Source organism: Anthonomus grandis, chromosome 1, assembly GCF_022605725.1.
Source record: "Anthonomus grandis grandis chromosome 1, icAntGran1.3, whole genome shotgun sequence".
NCBI lineage: Eukaryota > Metazoa > Arthropoda > Insecta > Coleoptera > Curculionidae > Anthonomus > Anthonomus grandis.
Window position 1 is genome coordinate 8,774,379 of NC_065546.1, and position 27,383 is coordinate 8,801,761.

A 27,383-nucleotide genomic window follows, 5' to 3' on the forward strand; every position below is an offset into this window, starting at 1 on the left:
TGACATATTTATGACAGCTTGACACACCATACAAATAGGGCGCTTTTCAGAATTCATCTGTGGATACACCGGGTTGCACCGGCAATAACTGAGGCATTTCAGAATTAACCCGGTATAAAAAACGCCACGTTTAAAAATTAACCGGTGAAACAGCTGGCTGCGACCGACGAGGTATAGTATAGCCTCTGTTTACTACCAATACCTCCTATCTACACTTTTTGACAAATATGAGTTATTGACACCAACGGTTAGCTCTTAAATAGATCTTTGGAACAGAAATACCTCCCAACTGCTAATATTTTAAGTTTCCCGCCAATTTTACAAAAGAAATATCTCCGATCTGTCAAACTTTACTTAGTATAAGCCAATACCACAGATGTAAATAGCTGCGCGTGGAGCAATTTACATCTGTGCCAATACCTCCTATCTTGCAGTTTGTTATGAATAGTAGAAGTGTGTGTAATATATCAGCTGGTAAGTTTCATGTTTAAGTATTAGTTTCCAATTTTTTGCATTTATAAGTTAAATTTATCTTTTGTGATACTTATACACGTTGTTTTAGTTCGAAAAATCTTGATTTTTTTAGTAAAATACGTAAAACTTAATTGTAGATAGGAGATCTTTCCATTCCATAACATTAAGATAAACTTATAGCAATACCTCCTATCTTAGTCTAGCTAAAGTTTTTTCTCTTATCCTGTCCGCTAATTGCTTGGTTTTTAACGCTTAAAAATGTATAGGAAAGGAAAACATTTAACAGAGAATTGGCTGAAATTTGGTGAAGGGATTATCTATAATATAAAAGGACGCCCTGACTGACTCACTCATCATTGTACAGCCCAAACGGCTAATCGTAGAAACAAGAAATTTTGCACAAAGTCATGTGCCACTAAGACGAGGTTTTTTGAAATTATGCCCCTAAGGGGGTTAAATCGGGTGTTAGGGGCCTTATGGCAAAATCGTTAAATTTTATCCGATTGCTCTGAAATTTCGTACACATAGTCTCTATGGAAAATAAATTGACACGTATTTTTGCTTTTTTTTTTAATTCGGTCACAAAGAGGGTGAAATGAAGTGTCAAAAATTTAAGGGTTGCATCTTAAATAACGATTAAAAATTAACCAATTGTCATGAAATTTGGAACACAAAATCTTCATAGAAATTAACTTTATACGTATTTTTTATTTCTTAAAAATTCAGCTGCTAAGGGGGGAGAAACGGACTGTCAAAAATTTAAAGGTTGAATTTTAAATACGGGGTAAAAATATACCAATGTTTATGTAATTCGGTAAACTGCTTACTAGGAAACTATTTTTCCAAAACTTTGCAGTTCCAGTTCACTAAACTGGGGTACCACAGGATCAAGTATTGGACTAAAATAGGAATTTAAGTTACACGGGCAAAGCTGCGGGTATAATGCTAGTTAGAAAATAAAACAGATCGCACAACAAAATAGCAGGTAAGGGAAATAAAATAAAAAATTTCGTCATTAAATTCCAGCCAAATCTCATAAAGGTTTCTTATACTTTTTAGGGTGTCAGTACAAAATAATATAAAGTATAGAATTTAAATAATATTTTATATTATTTTGGCTGTTTATTAACATTTTTATTTTAGAAATGGGTACCAGAGCACGCAAAATACTGTCATTGTTAAAAGACAAGTCGACACTTAACTCCGGTGTATATGATCAACAACAAAGACCTTCCGCATCCTGCTCTACATCATCGCCACTAGCTTCAGTTGATGTAGAAACATCATTAATTAACTCTCCATTAATTAACTCTCCATTAATTAATTCTCCTACCAAACAGGCAGCCGTAGAGCAAGAATATGATTTATTAAATATTATGAATCTTGACTATAAACCAGGATGCACTAGAATTTGTAGTAGAAGAGAATGGACTACTTTCGTATGTAGAACCCAGATGCAATGCTAAGAACGACTTTCATACACCAATTTCAGAACACAACGATTCATCTAGCTTAGGACCAGATGCAGATATCGAAAGTAAAGCCAATGATCAGAATAAAAATCTATCACAAAAGACTGAAGATGCTCAAATTCAGTTTAATGCTGTAACATCTGACACCTTTATTTGCATTATACTATATACCCGAAAGCGAAAATAATGATCCTGACAAGGACACATTTATTCCCGATCCAGACTATATACCTGATAACACAGATAACAGTGATAGCGATAACGATATGCCTTATGAAGAATTAGTAGAGGGTGAAACCGATTTACAAAATAACGACGCTACAGGTACCGAACAATATGGAAATATGAATGAAGGACGAAAAAGGAAACATAGATCAGTCCAATCTGATGGGAAGAAAAATAAAAATAAAAAACTTAGAATGGAAGCTAAACAATACTTGGGATATACAAAGGAAAAAGGAGAAGTAATGAAGCACAACCAAATACGTTATTTCTCATGTTAACAGAACTGTTACACAACGGAAAACGACATTAAATAAGTCTCGACGTGGTGAAACATTAAATTATTCTTTGACTTTAAAAGATTGTAAGTATGCAGTATGTCGTACGATGTTTTTAAACACCCTTGGATTAGGTTCATTTACGGTACAAAGTTGGACGAAGAAAGATGACCATGCTATGAGCATAAATCAAGAAAGTGCTAATTTGAATCGTGCAAGAAATTCCCCTCCACGCCGAAGACATTAACTATTTAAAAGATTTTTTGAAACAATTGCCAAAATTACCTTCTCACTATAACAGAGCGAATTCTTCAAAACTTTATTTAGAACTACTATTTTTAACTCATTAAAACAACTTTATGACCTGTACTCAGAACATTGCAAGACTGCAGGCAAACACGTTCTTTCAACTAAAACATTTTATAACGAATTTAATCACAGCAATTTTGCACTGTACCAACCGAAAAAAGATCAATATGATATTTGTGTTACTAATCGAGTTGGCAATCTAATTCAATAAAGTATCAATCAATACTAATAAAGTGACAATAAATACACAGATCATATAAAAAGAAAAGACAGGGCACGTACTGAGAAAGCAAGTGATAAAAGTTTGGCAGAAAAAGGACAATGTATTGTGCTTACTATGGATCTTCAAGCGGTAAAAGTTTGTCCAGTTGTTCAAGCCAACAGCGTCTTCTTTAAAACCAAATTAGCATGCCATAACTTCACAATTTACGAAGTGGTTAGTCATCAAAGTACTTGCTACTGGTTTACTGAATGTGAATGTGATTTGGTTGCTTCAGCTTTTACCTCATGTATATTGGACTAATTGAAAAGGCATTGTACTGCTAGGAATTTGCCAATAATAATTTATTCAGACGGGTGTGGATACCAAAACAGAAACAACGTTTTATCAAACGCGTTGCTTACTTATGCAATGAAAAATAAAATACTGGTGTCTCAAAAGTATCTTGAACGGGGCCATACTCAAATGGAGTGTGACTCCGTTCATAGCTATATTGAACGGAAATTAAAAAAACGGGATATCAATTTGCCAAGTGATTACATTTCAGCAAGCAAAGAGGCTAGAACCAAACCCTTCCCATATGAAGTAATCAAATTAGGATTTAATTTTTTTAAAGATTATTCACAAAAAAACTTGTTAAGATATACGACGATTCGGCCTGGGAGAAATAAACCCAAAGAACCGCAGGTGACGGACCTTCGTGCCTTGCGCTACAATTTATATGGATCAATTGACTACAAACTTAATTTTGATGATGAATGGAAATAATTGCTTGTTCCGTAAGACTGGCACAGTTTTTATGACATGTTACCATATAAAAATGAATAATAAAACAATTGATAAATTAATAATGGCTTTTAAATTTTATATTTTATCATGCTTGGTAAACATTGCTAATAAAACTATTAGACTATAATCTCCTTATCTTCATAGTAAATATTATACCAATACCTCCTATCTTCTAAAATGTTGCTAAAATTGGCAATTGCTTGGTTCACCTTGAACAGTCTCTTTATAACATAACCAATCGTGGCCGCTTGGACGTGTTTGGTTGAAGTAACTTCGTAATTTGTCAGCTGGCACCATCATCATTTTGTTTGTTTTTTAAATAATACCCCAGACGCCAGTAATATTATATGTAGTTGTTAAACATAAATAGCAAAAAAGAAAACTTATTAGTCATAATAAATGTGTCATTTTTGAAAAGGAAATAATTTGTTGTTTGTTTTTATTTTTTCCCGCACTTATTTCAATATCGTGGGTAATTACTGTTCCAAATTGATGACGTATAAAGGGCTAATTGGTGACGTCACGTATCTCAAGCGGTTATAAGTTATAACTATAACCGCTTGGACGTGTTTGGTTAATACCATTTAGGAACGGTAATTACCGATAGACCGCTTGGAATCGGTATAAATTCTTTCTAGGATTCCTAACCTAGTTTTTTTTGCAGCTTAGTTTTTATAAATTTGTTGTTGCTCAATTTTCATTTTGATTTTTTGTGGATATTTTAATTTGGTCAGTTATTTTGATGGTCGAGTACTAATAGTAGAAGGATAACATAAAACTTTAATACAATGTTTTTTTTTTATTTTGTTTGCTTATAGGTACCGACTATAAAAGCCACAAACTGATTGCAACAAAAACTGAGACCTTTACAATAGAACCGAGCGGTTTCTGTTTGGTTTTAAGTTTCTTAAACATCAAAATAGTGGCAACCTTTCTAGCATTATCCATAATTTCTCCAATTTATTTTTTTTTTATTTTTAATTTGCTTTGAAAAATTTCAAAATATAAACATAGCACAAATCGGTATTATTAAAACTGCCAACTGTCAAACAAATTCTAAGAAAATAAACCGAAGCGTTTTCGAATATGTAAGTAGCCGAACAGCAACCTGAGATCTAAGGAAAATTTTTCGATTAACCGGTGAATTAATGATGAACTCTGAATGAAAAGTGCCTATAAATACACCGGAATAAGCACTCAGAGGTGCACACTGCCACTTTTTTAGCATACCATGTATATTTTTAAAATGAATTTATGAACCTGAGAAAGGTTAACTGTTTATCATTGAATTTGGTAATAAGTCGAATCTATAAATTTGCCAGTTTCGGTTGAGGGATACGTTCAAACCACATATGTAAATAGCTCCGCACGGAGCTATTTACATCTGTGGTTCAAACAATACGATTTAATCTTTCTGAGTCTGATCCCCTACTGCTTAATATGGATAAAATAGCTGCAGCTAGATCTTTTTTATTTTTTCTTGCTGCCATATTTTGTCTTTAATAAGTGCATTAACTCGACACGATCTCCCAGCGAAGGTGCATGAAAACAAGCATATGGTACATGCATTGGTTTTCAAATGGAATGTAAAAACTGAAAAGGTGCAATCAAATAAAATACAAAAACTGGGATCAGTGGATCAAATGAAAAATGCTGATAATTTCACTTGTATCGATCCGTTAAACTTGAAATTGAATTAAAAATTTATGACTTGGCTTTTATCAAACAATATGAAATTTTAATAAAGCTAGTGCTCAAGACAAATTGAACTATAAAAATTACATATTAGAAAATTTGAGGCCATTATTTGCAAAACTTGCTAATCGACAGAATCATGGATTTTTTTTTTTACTAAGTTTATTTAAATTTTGAAGGGGAATCAAATGATAAAATTAGAATTTTTCAAAAGTCTCTTTTTAGCATGTAAATACTGAGAAGAAAATTACAGTTATATGCAGAACTAGCTCTTTGCTTTGACGTTTTGCTTGCAAAACTCGCTCCTTGTTCTGACACCAATGAAATTAACTTGTTAAATCACGTGATTAACACGCGGTAGCAGCTGTTGTAGGGTTGTTTACAAAAACTTTTTTCGGAACGGCATTTAAGTATTTTTTATTCAAGCAACTACACGGGTGTTTTCTTGGCGAATAAGAAAAAGTTTTTTTTATTAATATGGAGTTAGTTGGTGAAAATGTTATGTCTGTTAAACCTAGTCTAGAATTACAAATTTAAGCAAGGGCCGCATACAAAGAATTGTAAGAAATTTTGTTGTAACAGGAGAGATACCAAGGGAACGTAGGGGTGGTGATAGAGTGGGTCCAAAAAATGACGAAAAATGAAACTGCATCAAACAATTTATAGAATCACATGTACCGAGTCTCATTACTGTAGAAACAAGACAAGTGTGAGGATTTATCTGCCATGTAACTTAAATTTTAAGAAACTTTTCAACCATTATCGTCAGAAAGTTCCACAGCCTATGCATGTAAAGATTTCTTATTTTCGAAAGTATGTGAATGCTAAGTACAATATCGCTTTTGGAATTCCGCTAACTGACTGTTGTTCTACTTGCTTAAGAACAAAGGAGCAGCTAAAAGTAGCAACTTCTTTAGATGTTCGACAAAACTTAGTCACTCAGCATCATGTTCATATCGCAAAGGCAAAGGCTTTTTTCAAACTGCTTAAAAATCCTGAACCCAACACAAGTTACTTTTCATTTGACTGCCAGAAAAACTTGGCACTGCCAAGACTACCTGATCAAGCAGCATATTTTAGCCAGAAAATCAACTATAATAATTTTACCATTGTCGCTGGAACTTCTAAAGATAAATTAAGGCCAAGCAATGTGTTTTCTTACTTGTGGACAGAAATTGATTCCCGCAAAGATTCTAATACAATTGCATCAGCTTTGCAACATGCTCTAAATAATTTTGGTTTTGATCCCAGTATAGAATCAGTTCGTTTGTTCGCTGATGGTTGCGGCGGACAAAACAAAAACACGAATATGATGGCAATGTTGGCTTATTGGCTTTTAGAAGAAGCGCCGAAACATATTAAACAAATTGAACTGATTTTTCCGATCGTCGGTCATTCCTTTATTCCGCCTGATCGCATCTTCGGCCTTATAGAAAAAGATATTACAAAAATGCCTGTTATCGTCAAAATTAGTGACTACGATGATTTAATTAGAAAGCATTCCACTATACGAAAAATCGGTATCGATTGGGATGTCTTTGATTGGAGAATACAAGCAAAACGTGATATTAGCTGCCTAGTTCATGGCACTTTGAATTTAATAAGGCAAAGCGGTTTATTTTTGTAGAAAAAGATAAAAATGTTCTGATCCGAGGTGAGCCCAATTACAACAATGCTATTGGAAAAGCTAAAAGTGTTTGTAAAAAAATTTTAGCCTTTCTTCAATGGCTCCTCTGAAATTACCACTGGGAAAAGAACTTAAGGGGGATAAAGGAACTATTAATGGTCTCCTTTCCAAACACTACGAAGAAAATTGGAGAAGCTTCCGGAACTAACGTTTTATAAAAAACACTTAAAAAAAGATTCTGCCTCACCAGAAGAAACCGTTGATGGTTAGGATTTTTTTTTCTGTTTTTTTCTTTATATGTTTTTTTAAATAAGTATCATTAGAAATGCGAATTTCAATGTTTTATTTGTATGACAAAATAACTTACTTTATTGAACTAATTACTATTTTTTTTAAATTTAAGATACCTATGTATTTTGAAAACTGGTTATTCGCAATAAAAAACCCTGTTTTTTAAAAACTTTGCAATTATGTTAGGCTGAAATCTCATAAATTACATTTCTAAAAGTCATAAGCAACAATTATAAAAACCTTTCAATTGCGAGAAAAATACTACAGAACCTTTAATCGTTTTTTTCGATTTCCCAAAAAAAGGCTTACGAGCAAAAAGCAAGTTTTGCAAATAATGGCCTCATTTGTGAAAACACAAATATGTATGTATATGCAGCCTAAAGTTTCAACAGCATATTTTGACTATCGGCAACACTGCAGTATTAAGGTTTTGCATTTTGAAATGTGTTGCAGCTGTCAGATGAAGTATATATTTAAATTATTAAACCTGCATTAATCAAAAAAAAGAAAACCAAATAAAATAAACTTAAGCAAAAATGAGAATGGATGAGGAAATGCGCATGTTGCAATTAGATAAACCAGGACAGGGAAAAGTGCGTCAATGTTCTTTTTAATATTTAAATTTTAGAAAACCAATTATTCCAGAGCAGCATAGAACTTCAGAAACACACAATAGATGAAGTATTATTTGATAAGAAGCCTGTAGACAGATCTATGTATATTTTAAGGTACATTTTGCAATATAAAGTAATTTGTTTGTTATTGGTATCCTAAATTCAAATTTGGTGCAAATTTAGTTGAGGGTCACCAGCATGCGCATTACAGTTTTGGGCGGAGTTGCACCAACAACATAACATAACCTATACTTTTTATTTACGTATTTTTACCTTGATTCATAATCGCCCTAGTTTTTAAAAGGAAAATCAGATTTTAAAATGTAAAATATTTTACAAAAGCCTTAAAAATGAGCGACGACGACGATGAGGAATGGTCACGAAAGTTTTTAGAGGAAGAGGAACGACTTTTAACGTAAATTTCATATTATTTTTCTCCTCTTTGTAATGAATCATAAAAACTATTTATCTACTAATTTAAATAATGTTTGCAGCAAAGGAGATGAGTTGCAGAAGTTAAGTGTCATTGGATCTCTTCCAGAATTACTCAAATATGACCAGAAGGGAACAGTGGCAAAAATTATACCAAAAATTCAACAGGAGTTACCAAACTCATCATCAGAATTCAGCTTGGCTGTGAGCAGAATGTTTAATATTTTGATTAATATGGACATACCAGTTAATTTAGTTCCACAAGTAAGTACATTTTATTTTTTTATACATGCATATAAATAGGGCAGAGGGAATTTATAAAATGTATTAAGAGTTATGAATAACTTTAGTTCAGATTATAGTCCATATACTAGTCTTAGAATTTAACTTTACAAGTGAAGAAAGAAAATGTGGGAAAATGCAAAATTAAAGTAAAATTTAGAATAATAAATAGGACTGCATCTTTCAACTACAATGTTAAAGTTGCCAAAATTTTTTCTGTGTACTTTGGTTAATAATTATCTTAGTGTTTTGACAGATTATGCAATGCATCATTATCATTTAAAGAATAAAATGCTACTTCACTAATATATAATAGTCAAGTATTTTATTTAAACCATTTTTATCTTTGAAAAGATCCATCAGGTTCATTCTCTGTGTCAGCCTCATTCCATATTAAATATCAGACAATCATAGCTTTTCTTAAAATGTTTATGCTGATAACACACATCTTGTAAAATATATATGGTAATTGCTAGTATAACTTCAATCAAAAAGTCAACTCCACCATTTTGTGATTGACCTGCTCCATTGTTGGTAATGTTTTTCTGGTGGGAGCCTGTAGGCAGGAATAATAATAATAATAATAATAATAATAAGCCTTTATTTCCAACAGGCAACTTGCCCAATAACAGGAAACAGTTGCAAAACAATGAAAAATTTAGTTAAAAAAAAACACACACAAAGAAAAGAAAAAAGTAAAGTAAAGTCACAATCTCAAAAGTTATCCAAAAAATTAGAACAAATAACTATTAATATGATATAAAAATCCAATTATAAAAGTTTAACAAGATAATCACATATTCAACAAAATTAAATTAACTGCAATATACCTACTAACTATAACTAACACATGGGTCTTAATCCCAAGAGTAATGATCCACCAAGATATTGACAATCACATGCACCGGAGAGAAATTTATATCGCACATGTGACAGATCCTATTAAATATAGCGCATATTGTATATAGTGGCGATTTCAACAGGATGTTAGTATGAGGCCTTGGCAGAAAGAATGTTAGGGGATGTCTAGCATTAAGCCTAGGCACCATGAAACGTACACCAGAAAGAAGTACAGGACTATCAATGAATCCATTTAGTAACCCATGCAGGAATTTTACAGAGAAGATCATTCTTCTGAGATGTAATGGATGTAGATTGAAGCATTTCAATAGTTGCCGATGATCAAACCCTCTTACCGGATATATGCCATCCTGCCTGAAGGCCAAAAACTTAGCAAATCTATGCTGAACAGATTCAAGGAGACCAACATGATTCTGATAGAACGGGTGCCATATAATGCAGCCAAACTCCAGTTTTGATCTCACAAAGCAACAGAAAAGCAGTCTTAATGTAGATTCCAAAGTAAAACTTTGAGAACTTCTAATTATGAACCCAAGCCTTCTCAGGGCTGACTTGACTATGTTGTTGAAGTGTGGAACGAATGTAAATTCAGAGTCAAAGGTGATATCAAGATCAGTAATTTGCTCTAATCTACTCAAAATAGTATCATTAATAAAGTAATTAAAATTTAAGGGTGTTTTTGATCTAGAGTAACTGACCACACTACATTTAGCTGCATTCAAGCCTAACCTGTTAACAGCGCACCATACCTCCAATGTATTTAGACAGTTCTGAAGAAAAACACAATCCTCCAAACCATATACATTTAAATATAGCTTCAAATCATCGGCAAAAGCCAGCCTATGACAAGTGAGTGACTCAATCAAGTCATTTATAAAAAAACTAAACAGGAGTGGACCCAGGTTCGAGCCCTGTGGCACATCCGACGTTACGTTAAACAGTTTCGATTTAAAGCCCTCATATTCAACATATTGAGATCTACCAATCAAGTAGGAATGAAATAAATTAAATAATCTCCCTGAAAAACCATACTGAGTTAATTTATGCAGCAAAATATAGTGATCTATCCGATCAAAGGCTTTTTGGAAGTCGGTATAAATAACATCGACTTGAGTATTAACATCAAGTAATTCACAGATGTGGCTAGACAGACAGGATAAGTTAGTAACACAAGATCGCCCGCTAAAAAATTCATGCTGGTCTACAGAGATGAGTTCTTTTGCGTGACTAAATAGCGACCGATTCAGGATAATTTCGAACATTTTTGAGAAGTTACAGAGTAATGAGATTGGCCTGAAGTTCACGATTTGATCAGAGTCCCCAGCTTTTAAAATAGGTATTATTTTAGCAGTCTCCCGTTTCGGGAATTTGACACCAATGCAATCTTTAACCAAGAAGCTAGGTACACCGTCTACACCAGATGTTAACTTATTTTTGAGTTTTTTACTAGCCAAAATAATCTGGGAAGCATCAACGTTGGAAATGTCAAAGTGGGGCACATTATCAGACGTCGACGAATGGTTAATGCGATTTGATTGTATAAATGCCTCACCAAAGAACAGTGCAAAAGCATCAACTATGTCTTGTGGGTCTTTAACTACCACGTCATCGGGTAGCCTCATCATACCAGGAATCCTGGTGCCAGCCTTCTTAGAACCAATAAAATTCCAAAAGCTAGATGGGTCCAAAGAAATATTCCTTTCGGTGTTTGGTATATACAACTTATATTCATTGCTTATTTGTAGTTTGATAAGGCGTCTAAGAGAAAGGAATTTATTTTGAAAGAATGGAGAATTGTACATTTTAAAGTCCTTGAAAGCCTTTTCTTTCCTATAAATGTTCTTAATCAATTCTCGAGAATAATAATTTGGAAATCCTATTTTTACGTTGCTGCTTAAGAGGAATGTGTGTGGCAAATATGCCATTCAATATATCATATAGGGCTCCACATGCATCATTAACGTTAGAGGATAAATACACAGTAGACCAGTCAGCTTCAAGGATCGAGTCATAAACGAGATGGCCTTTCTAAAATTAAAAGAATGAGATAAGTTTTTATTAAGCTGAAAATTATGGACACGTTGGCCTGAGACAGTAAAATCAATTTCCAGTGCAGGGTGATGCAAATCCTCCAAGATAAAAGGCACGTCACTACGCGAAACAGTACAGGTGAAGTTAGATAAAACAAGATCCGATAGTCTGTTTTTATAGTTTAGGATGTGATTACACTGAACAAGATTAAAAGTGTCAGCAAAATTATTCACAGCAATAGACTTTTGACTAACATGATTACCTGTAGGTGAGTCAATAGAGAAATCAGACACGTTAAAATCGCCCACTATTATTACATTATGGTTTAGCTTTGATATTAAAAGTGTAAACTGATCCAGAAATTGCTCGAAAATTACAGATGTGATAGATAGTGGGATGTACAAAACAATCATGTAAAATATCTGTAACCTAATAGTAAATTACCTAATGTAACCTAACAGCCAACAACATCGATAGAGGGCGCAATACTGTTGCAAAAATCAGACAAACTAATTTTTTCAGACACAATGTTTTTAGAAACTCCACAGAGAACTCCGCCACCACGTGTGGCAATAACGGATTCAAATTTTCGGTCCGACCGGTAAACATCATAAGTCTTTGGAAATATTTCACCACTAGATATCTCTGGCCTCAACCATGTCTCGGTAATGCATATGGTGTGAAAATTCTGAGCAATGGCGGCAAGAAAAAAAGTCTCGGTTTTAGTATTAAGACCACGAACATTTTGATAAAAACAAGTTAAGTGGGCATCACTAGCATGTGAAAATAAAGGCGAATCTAGTTTTTTGCTACAATTCTGGGGGAACCATTGATGTATCTTATATAAAGATTATTTTCTCCTTCCTCTTTGCGTCGCTTTAACTCCGATTTGGCTGACTTAAGCTCATTGCGCTGCCGAGGCGTCATGTCCGTCTCGATGAAGAATTTACCGACAGTCTTCAATTTGTTCTTCAAAACAAGCCTAACATCGTCTGTACTACCAAGGATCACCCTAACAGCCTGACGCCCCGCTTCCCAAATGTACTAACAGCCAGCACATTGACGGTAGTTTCGCACAAGTCAGTCAGCAGCTTCTTAGTCTGGACAACATCAGCTCTGCCTTCTTTCGAATCAAAGTTAAAAAGTCTAATGTTGTTGGCCCTTTTCTGGCGCTCATGCAGCTCACTTAGGATGGCTTCGTCGATTGGCGCGGGCGTGACACTCGTGCTAGGAGCGGAAATAGGAGGAGCAGACGCCCGACAGCTGTAATCTACTGAGAGAGCAGGCAAGTTATGCAGGGTTTCTTCAAGTACAACAATACGTTGCTCCAATGTGACAGTTCTCTCGATGGATTCTGAGTTGTGGTTGTACATAGTGGTTTCCAAATCATTTATTCTTTTGATTAACTTAGGAATATTAAATAAACCTTCCCTGCAGAGGGGACAAGCAAATGGCATCATTCTCGAAACCATGACAATAACTCTAATTTCACTGGAGGATATGCTACCACATTCTCTGCAAATAACTTTCCTGCAGAAATCGCACGGATACCCAAAAAGTTCATTTTTGATTTCTTTGAATGAGCAATTCTTACTGCATATATAACAAACTCCACTACCAGACATTTTTAATAAACTTGAATTATCGATATTACCAGCCCAGCTCCACTTGAAGATTCAAGGAATGTGAAGAAAACAAGCTGGCTAGCATATTGGCTTTTTCTTTTGATGTGGTCGCCAATTGTCCATTTTCATCTGTTAGTCGAGGTATTGATTGTTTGCTAAAATTAGAGTTAACAGATTTGGCAAGAGACCAAAAGTTGTTCAAGTAGCCTGAAGATCCGGAAAATATGGATTATGGCATTTTAACATTATGTTATTTGGACTGGCTTGAAAGACTTGTTGGGACCTTGATGACATTATGGCAAAATGAATCGCAGAGAAAGCAGAAGGAAAACGTGGGAAGTTCGTTGCCATGGAATAAGTATATTGTGGTCGTGATGGACTTCAACAAATAGGTCGAGGCGTACCCTTTACTAAACCAGGAGGGTTTCTACTAGCGCCAATGCTTTAATAAAAAATGATGCCGCTTAATTTCTCCAGTTGTGGAGGGAAGCCGTGATTAGCATGATGGCTGTCCAGCGTATTTCGCTTTTCTGTAAAGGCTTTCCTAGACCAGAGCTACAACAGATGGATTGGTAGAGCTGGTCCAGCCCCTTGGCCAGCAAGATCACCTGATTTCATACCTTGAATTTCTGAGGAACAATGCAGGAGTCTTTGCTCTCTTGCCGGCATTTTGGGTCAACAGGCGTAGAAAATGTGTGGAAAATGCATGGAGAACATTTTGAGTATTTGCCTAAAAGTATTGGTACATTTTTTATTGTGAATATGAATTAACAGTTTAACTGTCAAACGTCAATACCATATCATTATTTGGTCATGACCTTTCATGGCCACCTAAAGCAAATATGTCAAATATATCCGATTTTTACAGTAAATTGCCTTTATTTCAGAAACTGAACTACTTAGATATAGGAACATGATATCTCGTTAGAAAGGGATTTCAATTTTCTTTTAGAATATGTTATAATATACAGTGTTCCATTAAAAAAAGTGCATTTTTCACAATTTTTGTATCTAGTGGCAACATCACTAATTTTGACCAACCCTGTATACTGTAGAACACATTTTTATGGTGAAGACTAATGTACAATACTTCCGTAAATTACGCTCATAATTTCAATTTTCTGCGCGTTCCAGTGCCGTAGTAATAAAAATTTATTTGGAGCTATGTTTTGGTCAAAAAATAAATAAAATAATTAATTTCTCGAAAACCACTAAAAATAGGTATAGGAATAAGTTATGCAAAAACAATCATAAAGCGATAGCGGATCAGAAAAGAAAATACTATACAGGGTATTTCATTTAAAATAACAAAGTTGCTACTACTTTTTGGTATAAAATGGGCTAAAAATATTTTTAATCGTTAGATCACTATCTAAGACCCATGATGCCAAATTTTCAATAAAATGCTATTTTTCGTTCTCCGTAAACGTCTAAGGTACCATCAATCATCCTGTATGTAAAATCCTATACTAAAATGCTATATAAAATATATATGAAATCTGAAATCTTTATTAATTCATAAAATTATGTAGGGGTTTCAAAATAATGGTTTATCCAGTATTAAACTAGAAATATGAAAGTGTACAATTTGGGTCATATTAATGTTTTAGATTCTGCAGGGGCTAGAAAACAGAGACCCAATCATAGCAAATGCTTGGATGGACACCCTCCTTGCAGTAATACCGGTACTAAAAGAGCACATAATAAAAAATGAAGTTCTTAAGTGTGCCATTGCAAAGTCACAGTTATCTAAAGCTGCATATTTTCGAGTGTCCAGCTGCAAAATTTTAGGCCAAGTTTCTGTGCATAAGACTATGAATCCTTTTGAGTAAGTACCTTTTTACTTGTTTCATTGAACGAAACGTAATTTAAAAGCTGCACTTTAATGCATAACAAGTGACTTTTAAATTTTAAAAACTTTTTTGTCGAATACAGCTCTAAACCGTTTATGTTTTCAGAGTTAAAAAGGATGTGTTACCACTTGTTCAAAGCCTTTGTCAAGACTGCTTCTATGAGGTTCGTGCAGCTATGTGTAAAGAACTTCCGAATGTCGCTCAAGGTAAGCTTTACTTGAATGATTTATATTTCAGCATGTTGAGCTTATTAATTTTCAAGGTTTGTACAACCTGGGTGATGCAATTGTAAAAGTAAACCTTTTACCTCTACTGGTAGAGCTTTCTTCAGATGAGAATATTATGGTTAGATCTGTTGCAATTGAATCAGTTGTATCGATTATCCCATTTTTAAGCATAGGTAATAAATTATTAATTTTAAACTATTAGACAGTGGAAGTATTAGTATTATTATTATTTTTTAGATACCATAAAGGGGACTATTATACCTTTAATAAAAAAATTGTGTACAAGGAGTGCCTCAGAAGGTAAAATGCATCATACTTTAAAAGCTATTTTTAAAAACATATTTTAACGGCTTTTAGGTGATACCACATATATATCCATAGCAAGTGTGTTTGATATGCTGATTAACAATTTACAAACACACATGAGTCCAGGTGATAGTATGTGGTTTTTAGACTATTTTAATCATATCTCCAAAAAAGGATTATCTTTAATCGAGGACATAGATACTGATCCTTCAATTGTGAGTTTACAACGACACATAGCTACGAGTCAAGACTTAGGAATATTTTTTTAGTGCATGTTGTGTCGGGAACACTGCGCATCTTGTCTCGCCAAAGTCGCTATGATGGTTCAGAGTTTAATACCACAGGAAATATCTGGAAAATGGTACCATACGTTTAAAGCTTTGGCTGCGGATCCGTGTTATATTGTGCGTAAGGCAGTGGCAACTCGGTTCGCTGAAGTCGTAAAAATTCTTGGTAATTTTTTTTTAATATCTTTATTATTTATTGAATTCTCTGGTGATTTTTATCACTGAGTTACTAAAATATGTACAACCACCCCTAATATCAGTAATGACGTTTAACCGTGCAAAAAGTTGTTGATAGAGATGTCGAAGGAATTATTAAAAGAAATTTAATTTTATCATGCAAATATAGTTATTTAAAAGCTTTTTTATAATAAGTATTTTATTTTAATATATTTAACCAAATTGCTAATAACAAGCGTTGGAGCAGTTTTGCATGCCTATCAGAAAATTTTTGTTCTTATTTCAGGCCTTTGGAGTAATTTTGTTCATTTTGATGAGATATTTGAAATATTTTTTTATTTTATTCCAGGCTTTGCGTAACTAATTTTGTATCGTTCAAAAAACTATATAATTTATATATTTACTCTAGGAATTTAAATATCTTTTTCATTAGAAACAAGTTTTATGTTGTTCAGGGATTTGAAATAATTTTTCATATTCTCTGATAATTAATAATTTTTTGGTTTTTTAGCTTCTATTTTGAAATAACTAAGTAAGTTTCTTTTTACATTCTTTTAATCTATAGTTAACAAGGTTTAAAAAAAATCTCAAGTGGGGTGGTCTTGACCTAAGGAGGTTAAGCTTGTGCAAATAACCATAATTTGTTTCGTTAAATTATGAACTTTGGTTGACCTGTATAAATATGTATAAATATGTTGTTATATAATCAAATTGCTCTATAATAAGCACCTCGTACGTACAGTATTAATCTATGCTGTGGCTAAGTAAGGCACTAACTTCTTGTATTATTATTATTATTGAAAGAAAAAACAAAGATAGATAACTAATATAGATAATAATTATGGAGCCTTAAAGCAACCAACTGTGATTCATACTGTCCGCACACAATAACAAATTTTGTTAAGATTGGGGTAGCAGTGGGTGTAGTAGAGAATGGACCACAGGATAGGCAACTCATGCTGAAGCAAGACTTCCAGGGAAACGTAATAATAATCCAGTGTAGCCCTTTTGTCCGTGTAATCCCATTAAAATAATTGATTTAATATGTTGTTTTAGTGACCCAGTTCAATTGTGTTTACGTTTAGGGATTAAGTTGGATGTCGAGTCAATTCAAATCCAAGCTTTTTAGATCTTTTTTCTGTAATGCCAACGTTTTGGCCTGTATTAGGCGTTTTTTACGGCGCTACAAATTAAAAAGAAAACGTAGTAAAAATTATTTATAAACAAAGTTAAAGACATTCATGGTACAAAATGGTCAAAACAATATTAGAATAAATTAAACTAAACTATTATGTTATTCAATAACTATTTCAATTGTTTAAATACATCTTTAAAATATGAAGAAAAAATAAACAATAATTAAATTTAAATGGGAATATTCAAATGTATTTTCAACAGAAAAATTAAAGCTTTTCGCTAGACAGTATAGAGCCGAACAGGGCCGTATTTTTTGGAGATTCCATTTGGTTTCTTAGTTTGCATTTACCTGGATTTTGAGGGATAAACGCATTTATATAATCAGATAACTATTTTTAAGTTTTTGTTTATAACTTTCTGACCTCGCCTTAATCATTATTTATTAGAAAGATTTTATAACAGATGGAGTTAACTATCCAAACAACGCACAAAAGCACAGATTAATACAAATCAATTAACAAGTAAACAGGAATTAATAATATTTGACTTAAAACAATTAATATGGAATTAGATACAAAACTTATAAGAATCGAAGTACAAAGTTGTAAGAAATAGTACTTAAAAAGGAAAGGAATAAAACTAATAAAAACTAAGGATCAAGTTGCCTTAAACGTCGCCTAAATACATTAATACTAATTAGCACATCTAAAAAATGAAGAGTTTGATAAATAGTTGAAAGAATACGTGGAAGTATTAACAGTTGGTCTGAAAAGTTATACAGAATGTAAGGGCTAGTATTAATACATAAGTTTTCTTTATAGAAAGGGTAGTCAATTTGATTATCATAATAATCCTATGTACAATCATTATAAAATATCTATATTTTTCTAAAAACTATACTGTAAAATTTTAAAGTTTAATTATAAGTTTTCATTATAACTAAGAAAATGCCTAGGTCGATTAAATCTAAAATTTAATATATGTATTAAAAATTTATGTTGTACACTTGCCAACTGATGAATATATTTGTGATACATCGGACAAACAACTGTTGTATGCTCAAGGATAGGCCTTGCCAACGAATTATAAAATAAAATTGATGATTTACTATAAATTTAAAACAGAAACAATCCACATACCTTAATTTAGTTCTCTGCGAAAACTATACCGTGACATTCATCAGGATTAATAAATAATTAATTTTTATACTACCGCACGTATAGTACTCACTTTACACACTTCCCAGGGTTTAAAAAGTTTTACTTTTTACGCACTAGTGCCAAAAAAAGTCTTTTGCACTAGTGCGTAAAAAGTAATTTGAATTTATTTGACATTTAATTTATAATTTGTTTAAAAAAAATGAATTTTTTTTTTACGCACTAATGCGTAAAGTAGTTTGGTATTTTTTATATACATTTTCTTCGGTACAATATGGGGGGAAAGCTGACCAATGGGCCAAACTCAAAAATTTAAAAAAAAATATTTTTAATGTAAGATTAAGTTAAACATTTTTTATGCATTTTTCTTTGCAGTTTTCTATGAATTAACTAATAAATTTATAAAATACGTTGGACTTATTTTTTTTTTAACAAAAAACATTAAAATCTGACGAACTTCTTTGTCTACAATATTTAGCCATGAAAAAAGGGTGATCAAACTTTTATCTATAAAGTAAAATCTATTTTGCTCCTATCTTTTATTTCTATGCCATTTTATATTTTATCATATCTCCATGGCATCAGGGTAACCAAAAAATTAAAAGATATTGTTCCTTTTTAGTTATAAAAATTGTTTGTAAACCATACATGATTTTCTTAAATTTGGGGTCTAGTTGACCGACAAGTTAATAAGTTGCATATGACGCGACTTTAGTATTTTATGCTAAGAAAGAGAACTTGCCCGTTCCTCCTTCTATTAAAAAACAATATTTCCAAGATTTAAAAGTAAGTCGATCAGATGGCACCAATAGCACAGCAGAATGCGGTAAGTGGATTTGCTGCATGTGGTATACCCTCCTTCCAGAAAAAAATTTTTAATAATTCCTTCCTTTTCAAATTTTCCTAAAAAGATGTTAATCCCAAAAAACGAATTTATAATCTAAAAATTTAAAAAAACTAAAAAATCCTGAAAAATAACACAAATGGCAAAAAAAACTGAACTTTATTCCCGATCATTTAGTTACTGCGGAGGATAGCCCAGAAAAAACAAGCCAAGAAGTCCTTCCCTCCACGAGTTAATATAAGCCATGAAACGGCAAATTTCGAAAGATTTTGGATAGTTATTGGAAAAAGAATGAAGTGATCATCATGCAGTTTTAATAGCCAGTCAAGTTCACCCAAGACGGGGCCATTACAGTTTTTGTCTTTTTAATGCCTTAAAACCTAAAAAAATTATGCATATATCATTAAGTATTATTAATATGCTTAAAGACCCATAATATAAGCTATATATACGTTCTTTTTTTAAATATACTACTAAAAATAATTCCTTCGGTCAAGTTCACCCCGTTTTACGATAGTAGAAAATTTTTTATATGTTACACGTGTGTAAAATCTTTTTTTTATTCATGTGAATTGAAAATCTGGTGGATTTTTAATAGTATTATATGTTTTCAAATCATCCGCGTACTATCAGAAAAACATTGTCCAACATCATTTAAAAAAAAAACAGAAAATAATAAAAAATTATCATACTTTTTTTGTACTACAGTCTCGTACTATAATCATAATAATTACTGTGCCTTAAACCTTAAAAGGGAATTCTAACCGATTTCTTTTCTTTAGCAAATTCAGAGCATAATTGTATAGCTTATTATCTATTTTCTGATTTGCAGTATGACATTTTCTGGGAAAACATTACATAAAAATAAGTAGAAACGCATTCATAAAATTTGACCATTGTTAATGTACATCTGATGTTTCTATTTTAACCCTTTCAGGACCATTGGTTAGCTGAGCTAACCACAATTTATTAAATTTGTACGTAAACGTCTAGCGGTCATTTGATCTAATCACAATGCATAGTGTGTCGCCTAAGTAGTATATTATATGGAAATATTACATGCATGCTCTAGATGGCAATAAATTCGGTTTTTATTTCGATATTTGGTTAGTGTGAAAGGATTGTTTTGTTTTGGTGTAAACAAGTGCATTTGCTTCACGTTTTGAAGTGGTTTTGAAAAAAATTACAGGTAAAAACATATTTTCTTTATAATTATTTGTTAAAAATTAATTGTTTTGTTAGTTATCATCAAATATTGTATTGTATTGTATCCCGGTCTAACCACCAGGCATCAGTAAATCTGAGAGGTATCAGAAAAGTTTAAGATTATTGGTTTACAGGAAATTTACGAATGGTTTGAAATAAAGACCTTGACTATAATAGTTTCAGGCTGTTCTTGGTGATTTCCAAATCTAATAGTTGAAATATATATTTGCTATGGATATTTTTTATTACTAGTGATTTATTTCACAGAGGGTTTATTTCTTTTTTTTTCAGGTCCGTCCAAAATTACTTGGAGGTGGAAAGAATTAGAAAATCTACCTCCTGGCGATTTTGAAAATTTCATCAGTAGCATACCATCTAATAACGAATCAGAACCGAAGATGATATTTGTGACGGACATTTTGGATATTATGGCAATGGACGTTGATATATTAGAAGATGTCGAGGAATAGCAAGATATACCTGCAGCTGTAGTTATACCGAACTATGAATGGGAATCTGAAGATGAGGTTCCTTTCACGCAATTACAGTTACAGCTTTGAAATACTGCAATACAGTGGACAAAGCAGACAACATTTTGTACACAGGTTGACGCATTTACTGAAAATACTGGACCCGTTATACCACAAGATCTAGAAAGTCCTACTGATATTTTTTTGCATTTGTTTACGTTGGATCTGATCGAAAAAATTGTATTCGACAACTAACCTTCATGCCGTTCAAAAACAAGGTGGCAATTGTAGTTCATTTTTGCCAACAACTTCAGCTGAAATAAAAGTGTTCCTTGGTCTAAACCTTCTGATGGGATTAAAACCTATACCCAGCTATCGTGATTATTGGTCATCCAGAATTGAACTTAGAGATGATTATATAAGTACTGCTATGTCCAGGGATCGCTTTGGCTGGTTGTTGAGCAACTTACATTTGAATAACAACGCAACTGAACCGAAAAAGCAAGATGACAATTATGACAAGCTTTACAAAATTCGCCCACTCCTTGATGCCTTATCAAATTCTTATCAAAATTCATTTATGCCAAGTGAGTACCAAGCCATAGACGAATCTATGATACGATTCAAAGGAAGAAGCAGCATTCGACAATACATGCCGATGAAACCGATCAAGAGGGGATACAAGGTGTGGGTAAGAATGGACGAAACAGGATTTATGTCGCAATTTCAAATTTATACGAGTTTCAAATCTTACTGAAAAATCCTTAGGTTTATAAAGGACTTAAGGTTATAAAGGACCAGGGTTATAAAGGACTTATCTAGAGAATTAGTTGGTAAGAAGCATAAATTATACTTTGATAATTTTTTTAACTCGGTTGAACTGCAAAACAGTTTACTGTTGGAAGGCATTTATGCATGTGGAACCGCCAGAAAAAATATGCCAAACGACTTGCGTGACCATAAGCATTTGAAAAGAGGAGAATCGGACTATCGCGTATCTACAGGAGGAATTGTAGCCTTGAAGTGGATGGATAGAAAAGGCGTTCTTTTTATTTCAAATTTTCACGATCCTGCCAACCTGGAAACTGCTTCTAGAAGAAAAAAAGACGGCTCTAAAGAAGATGTAGAATGCCCATCACTTTATTACACGATTATAACCGGCACATGGAGTACGTCGACAAGTTTGACATGTTAAAGTCACTGCATGAAATAGATAGAAAGTCACGAAAATGGTGGCACCGAATTTTTTGGTACTTTGTTGTGCTACAGTCATTAATTCCTACATCATCTTCAAACAAAGAATGCCAAATACTATGACCTTGAAACAGTTTCGGCTTTCTGTAGTGAGTGGCTTAGTTGGTTCAAATCCAGAACAAGCGAAACGTGGTCGGAAAAGTGCAGAGAAACCCCCAAATAAATTCAATTGCTCATTTTTGTTGTACTTTTTGCCATTTTAATGTATTTCTCTCATGAATAAATTAATTTTATAGTCCGATAGTGATGAGAAAACTCATGGAAATGCATTACGTTTGATTAAAATGTTGGCATTTTTATTTATGGAGAAAAGTCTTCGCGCTATACTCTTTTTTACTTATTTCCTCGAAAGATCTTTTATTATAAAATGGTAATTTTTTAGGCCATATGGCATCTATATACCGGGTGGCGCGTCGCCGAGCGGAACATAGGAAAACTCATGTAAATTTTAAGGGGGTTAATTATTGGCTTCCCTGTACATTTTATAGAAAAAAATATAACATAACTTTTTGACGAGACGAATCTAGCAAATCCTTGTGCAAAATTTCAAAAAATTTTAATAAGCGAATCGTGAATTATTCAATTAAATGTAATTGCAAAATTAGCAAATTTTCGGTTCAGGTAAAACCAAACGGGCACCAATATATATAAAAACCTATATATATCCATATTAAGAGTTTATAATTGACAAAAATGTTATTCTACAATCAGAATCTTTTAAAATTTATATGTTAAAATAAGCGGTTATAAAGACTCTTTTATTTTGATACTCAATGTTTTCTAACAATAGTTATAATTGTTTAAAAAAACTTTTATATTACCCGCTGGTCGTCTTTTATTTTCTTAAATTTATCTCTACAAAGAAATTAATTCATATACATATCATACCAGGCTTCATACCTTACAACCACCATAGTAAAGTCGTACTGGTACAACCAAAATCTTTCAGTCGTTTTTAGAAATTATTCATAACCTCGAGAGAGAAAAAACAATTAAAATACCTTTTTAAATTTTATTGTTGTGTTAAAGGACTTTCTACTATGTTGAAGTTTTATAACTTTTTCTTTTCCTATAAAGTATTAGTATTAATATAAGTTATGCAGTTTTTATTCTTTTTTATTTTGAACCTATATAATTAAGAGTTATTTTAATAATCCATTTTAGCTATGTCCAATAAAGTCGTTGTGATTGATTTGACGAAACTATTAAGAGATGAGGACGAGGAAGTTTTACAGGCACTCGTACCCAATCTGGGACGCATCTTGGAATTATTTACTTCTACAGGCGTTCTACAAAGAGGTAATACTATATATATAGTGAATTTTTTTGAAAAACGCTCGGCCCCTTTGATTTTTATTTCCAGGAGGACACAAGTTTGGTGAAAAATCTCGTTAACACGTGCCCCCTGGTGATACCACCCCTAAAATCTTAAATGGATACCTTATTTCAAAGGTTCAATTCCCTTTATAATGACGTAAAAATCATGTACATTCAGTAGTTTTTGATTTTTTGTAGATTTATTGCTTAAAGACGACTTGACTACTTTAAGTTGTCTAAGACTAGGTACATCAGATTAGTTTGTACTACTTTCAGAAAAAAAAATTGTAAAAGCATTTACTTAATAAGTAAGTGCTTTTCTTCATTACGCCCATGGTTTGCTTATCATTTTGTTGAAAATAGTGATTGGAGCATTTGTGCGACGACATGAGAACAATAACGTCAAAAATATGCTCTAGAATACAGGGGCGGACAAAAGTATGGCATTTTTTTGACATTTTTTGTATTTTTGTTGTACACAACTTTATTAGCAATATATTTTTTTCACTAAAACTACATGTAATAGGAGATCATATTTTATTCAATGAATAAAAAAAAATACCAGTTATCAAAAAAACAAAAATTAAAATAAACAATTAATTGGACAAAAGAATGGAAATTTATAATAAAAAGTATTAAAAAAAAGCAAAAAATATATTTTTTTCAATATTTTGTGGCATATCCCTTGGCAGCCAATACTGCTGATATCTTCTAGGTAGAGAATCGATAAAGATCGGGCAAATTTCCACAGAAATCTTCTTTCATTCTTCCTGTACGGTTTCCCAAAGTTCGTGCTTGTTTGCTATGTCTTTTTTCGAATTTCCCTTTCTAAATGGTCCCAGAGGTTCTCAATAGGGTTGAGATCTGGCGACTGCGCTGGTCATTCAAAAACCTCCATACTACTTTCAGCAACTTTTTACTAATTTAGAGGAGTGTTTTGGGTCATTGTCCCGTTGAAATGTCCAGCGTAAGGGCATTTCTTTCTCCGCATACGATATCATTACATTTTTACGGATATCCCTGTAGACAAAACGATCCATTTTTTCGTCTATTTTTACTATAGGACCAGTGGCAGATCGGGAAAAGTATCCCCACACCATATAATGTTCCCACCACCATGTTTCACTGTTGGAGTTTGATATTTAACATCTCTTTACCCACTGGTCTTCTTACACGTTTTCCGATAGATCCGAAGAAGTTAAACTTACTTTCGTCGCTAAAAAGCACGGTATTCCATTTTTCTTGTCTCGAAGTAATATTCTGTTAAGCAAATTTTATCCGGGCCTTACGATTTTTTTTGAAATGGGTGGTTTCTTTACCGATACTCTACCTATAAGGCCAGCTGCACACAGGCGCCTCCGTACAGTCCTATAGAAAATGTGCACGTGAGATTAACGAAGAGGTAAGGGAACGCTGAATATTTCCCTTGCTTTGCTTATCATTATACTCACGTGCCAATTTTCTTGGACTCGCAATAGACAACCTTTGTCAATATTAGGATTGGTTTTTTTAGAGCGACCTATTTTTGGAAGGCTTTTCACATTGCCTACTAGCCGATTTTCTGTTAACATTTTTTACACTGCAACCTCATTAATTCTCAAATTTCTTGCAATTATTTTCTCTTTAAGCCCACAATTTTTTAGCTCTAAAACTTTTTTTTCAGATCTTCCGAAAAATATTTGTTTTTTCCCATAATTTAGAAACTTTGCCTGCTGCAATAAACTAAATATACGCACAGAAAAATTCAAACTAAAAAATTTCCATTCTCTTATCCATCCCAAAAAATAATAAACATGATGCTAAAAAAAGGAATGCTCACTACAACTATTTATCTGCAAAAAAGTATGCACCAACAAAAAGTATTCAATGTATCATAAAATATTTGTACCTTTATTGGCTGGTACTTTAATAGTAAACAAAAAAAAAATAATTTCCATACTCTTGTCCGCCACTGTATGTAGCTAAATTTCGGGAAACTGATTCAGTCGCCAATAAAAAAGGCACACATTGAAAATTCTATGTATAAAATTCGCCTTTTACAAGAACTGAATGAAGACGATTTTGATCGGCGATTACAATTTTGTGAAAATATTAGTGAACGAATCATAAACGATAAACATTTTCTATTCAATACTTGCTTTTCGGACGAATGTTCCTTTTTTTAAATGGAGTAGTAAATCAACATGACTGCCGATATTGCTCCTATTCTAATCCCAGAATTTATCACGAGGTACACATACAGCAGCCACAAAAATTAAATGTTTGGGCTGGTATTTTTGGCGATCATTTAGTTGGTCCCTTTTTCTTACCTAAAAAAAAATTTACCGGTTATATAATATCCTATTAACCTGCATTAACTGCCCCATAATTGAAAATCAGAATGATCGGCGGTATATTGCGAATCGGTTGATGCTTCAACAGGCTGGTACGACACCATATTACGAGTTACGTGTTTGACAATATTTAGATCAGACGTTTCCCGATCTATGGATTGGTAGAAGAGGTACCATTGAATCGCCCCCAAGATTGCCAGATTTATCACGTTTGGATTTCTTTTCTATGGGGCCACTTAAAAAGCAAAATACTGTGCCAACATCGTTAGAAGATTTTCGGCAAAGAATTGTGAATGAATATATTCAAATTACTCCTCAAATATGGCAAAATGTGCGGCAACGTTTTGAGCAAAATCTTTATTATTGCATGGAGAGTCATGGTGGTCATTTCCAACATTAACTTGCCTGACTCATCTTTAAACTACTTTCCTACCAAATGTATTGATATCCACTAATGATGATGTATTAGGTTTATTTAAGTTTTAAATCAATAAATTTCCATCTTTCACATCATTAAAAATGGAATTGAAAGACGTTTAAAATAAGGTATCACTCGAACCCTCTTTCTATTTAACCCAGATATACCTACTGTAGGTTTAATCGAACAGTTTGCAGATCGATATTCTAAAATTTTTTCCACGTGTTTTGACACTTGCGGATAGGTGGCATACTGGTAGGCGTGTTTTAGAAGTTTTATTTGTTTACTTGCTGCTGTTGAATACGAGTCGTGAGTTGTGGTAAAGGTGAAAAAATAATTTCTAACCAGTTGTGTGTCTCATAATGGATAATCCAATCGACTTGCGGCCTGTCGAGTAAGTAAAACAATTACCGTAAATAATTGTTTTATTATTGCATGATATTTTACAATTGAATGATCTTCTTGCTGAGTTAGAAGAACGAACTCAACTAACGATATTGAGATAGTAATTCTTCCACCCACAAATGCGAATGATGATTTCACGGATGAAGATTCATGTGATGAGCAGGAAGTGGCAATCAATAACTTGCCACCATGGCAATTACTAGCAGAAGCAGAATTTCGCAATAAGGATCAAGAGAGTGAAAATATACAAAGCCAAGTAGATACAAGCCAAGAAGAAATGGAAAAACGCCAAGAAGATATGTGGGATGAGAGTGACAATTTGCCGTTGTCACATTTTTTGAAATCAAAGTCCAATAAGAAAAAAACATATAAATGGGCAAATCTCGATATTGACAATAACCAAATAAATATTGCTTGGATACCAAAATTGACAGCTGCAAATGAAAGTTCCCCTTCGCACTTTCGCAGCTTTTTGCCAAGTTTTTTGATGAAGATGTTATAAAGCTCTTGGTAGAATTTACCAATATGTTTGCTTCAAAACGAAACAGAAAAGCTGATATAAATTGTGATGAAATCTTTTTTAGGAGTATTATTGGTAAGCGGCTATTCCTCAGTCAGTAGAAGACGAATGTATTGGGAAAATTCAGATGATTCGAGGAATATTTTGATTTCAAATTCTATAAGTAGAGATAGATTTGAATACATTATGTCTAACATTCACTGCTGTAACAATGATACCCGAGATACTAGTGATCGTTTTGCAAAAATGA

General features: G+C 33.0%; 1 protein-coding gene across 4 annotated transcripts in view; it reads left to right on the top strand.

Annotated features, from left to right (window-relative positions):
• The first annotated feature begins 7,820 nt into the window (after positions 1–7,820).
• Positions 7,821–27,383, top strand: part of LOC126741413 (serine/threonine-protein phosphatase 4 regulatory subunit 4-like) — a 43,593-nt gene continuing 24,030 nt past the window's right edge. For 2 of the 4 annotated variants that reach the window (XM_050447818.1, XM_050447837.1), the window contains exons 1-10: positions 7,821–7,970; positions 8,023–8,105; positions 8,486–8,687; positions 14,833–15,050; positions 15,181–15,281; positions 15,338–15,475; positions 15,540–15,602; positions 15,660–15,823; positions 15,878–16,061; positions 23,305–23,439. In XM_050447818.1, coding sequence (XP_050303775.1) covers positions 7,914–7,970; positions 8,023–8,105; positions 8,486–8,687; positions 14,833–15,050; positions 15,181–15,281; positions 15,338–15,475; positions 15,540–15,602; positions 15,660–15,823; positions 15,878–16,061; positions 23,305–23,439 — 1,345 coding nt within the window. In that variant the 5' untranslated portion in view covers positions 7,821–7,913. Of the gene's footprint in view, positions 8,106–8,143; positions 8,407–8,485; positions 8,688–14,832; positions 15,051–15,180; positions 15,282–15,337; positions 15,476–15,539; positions 15,603–15,659; positions 15,824–15,877; positions 16,062–23,304; positions 23,440–27,383 lie in introns of those variants that run through there. The other 2 variants (XM_050447831.1, XM_050447824.1) reach the window with 2 other exon arrangements.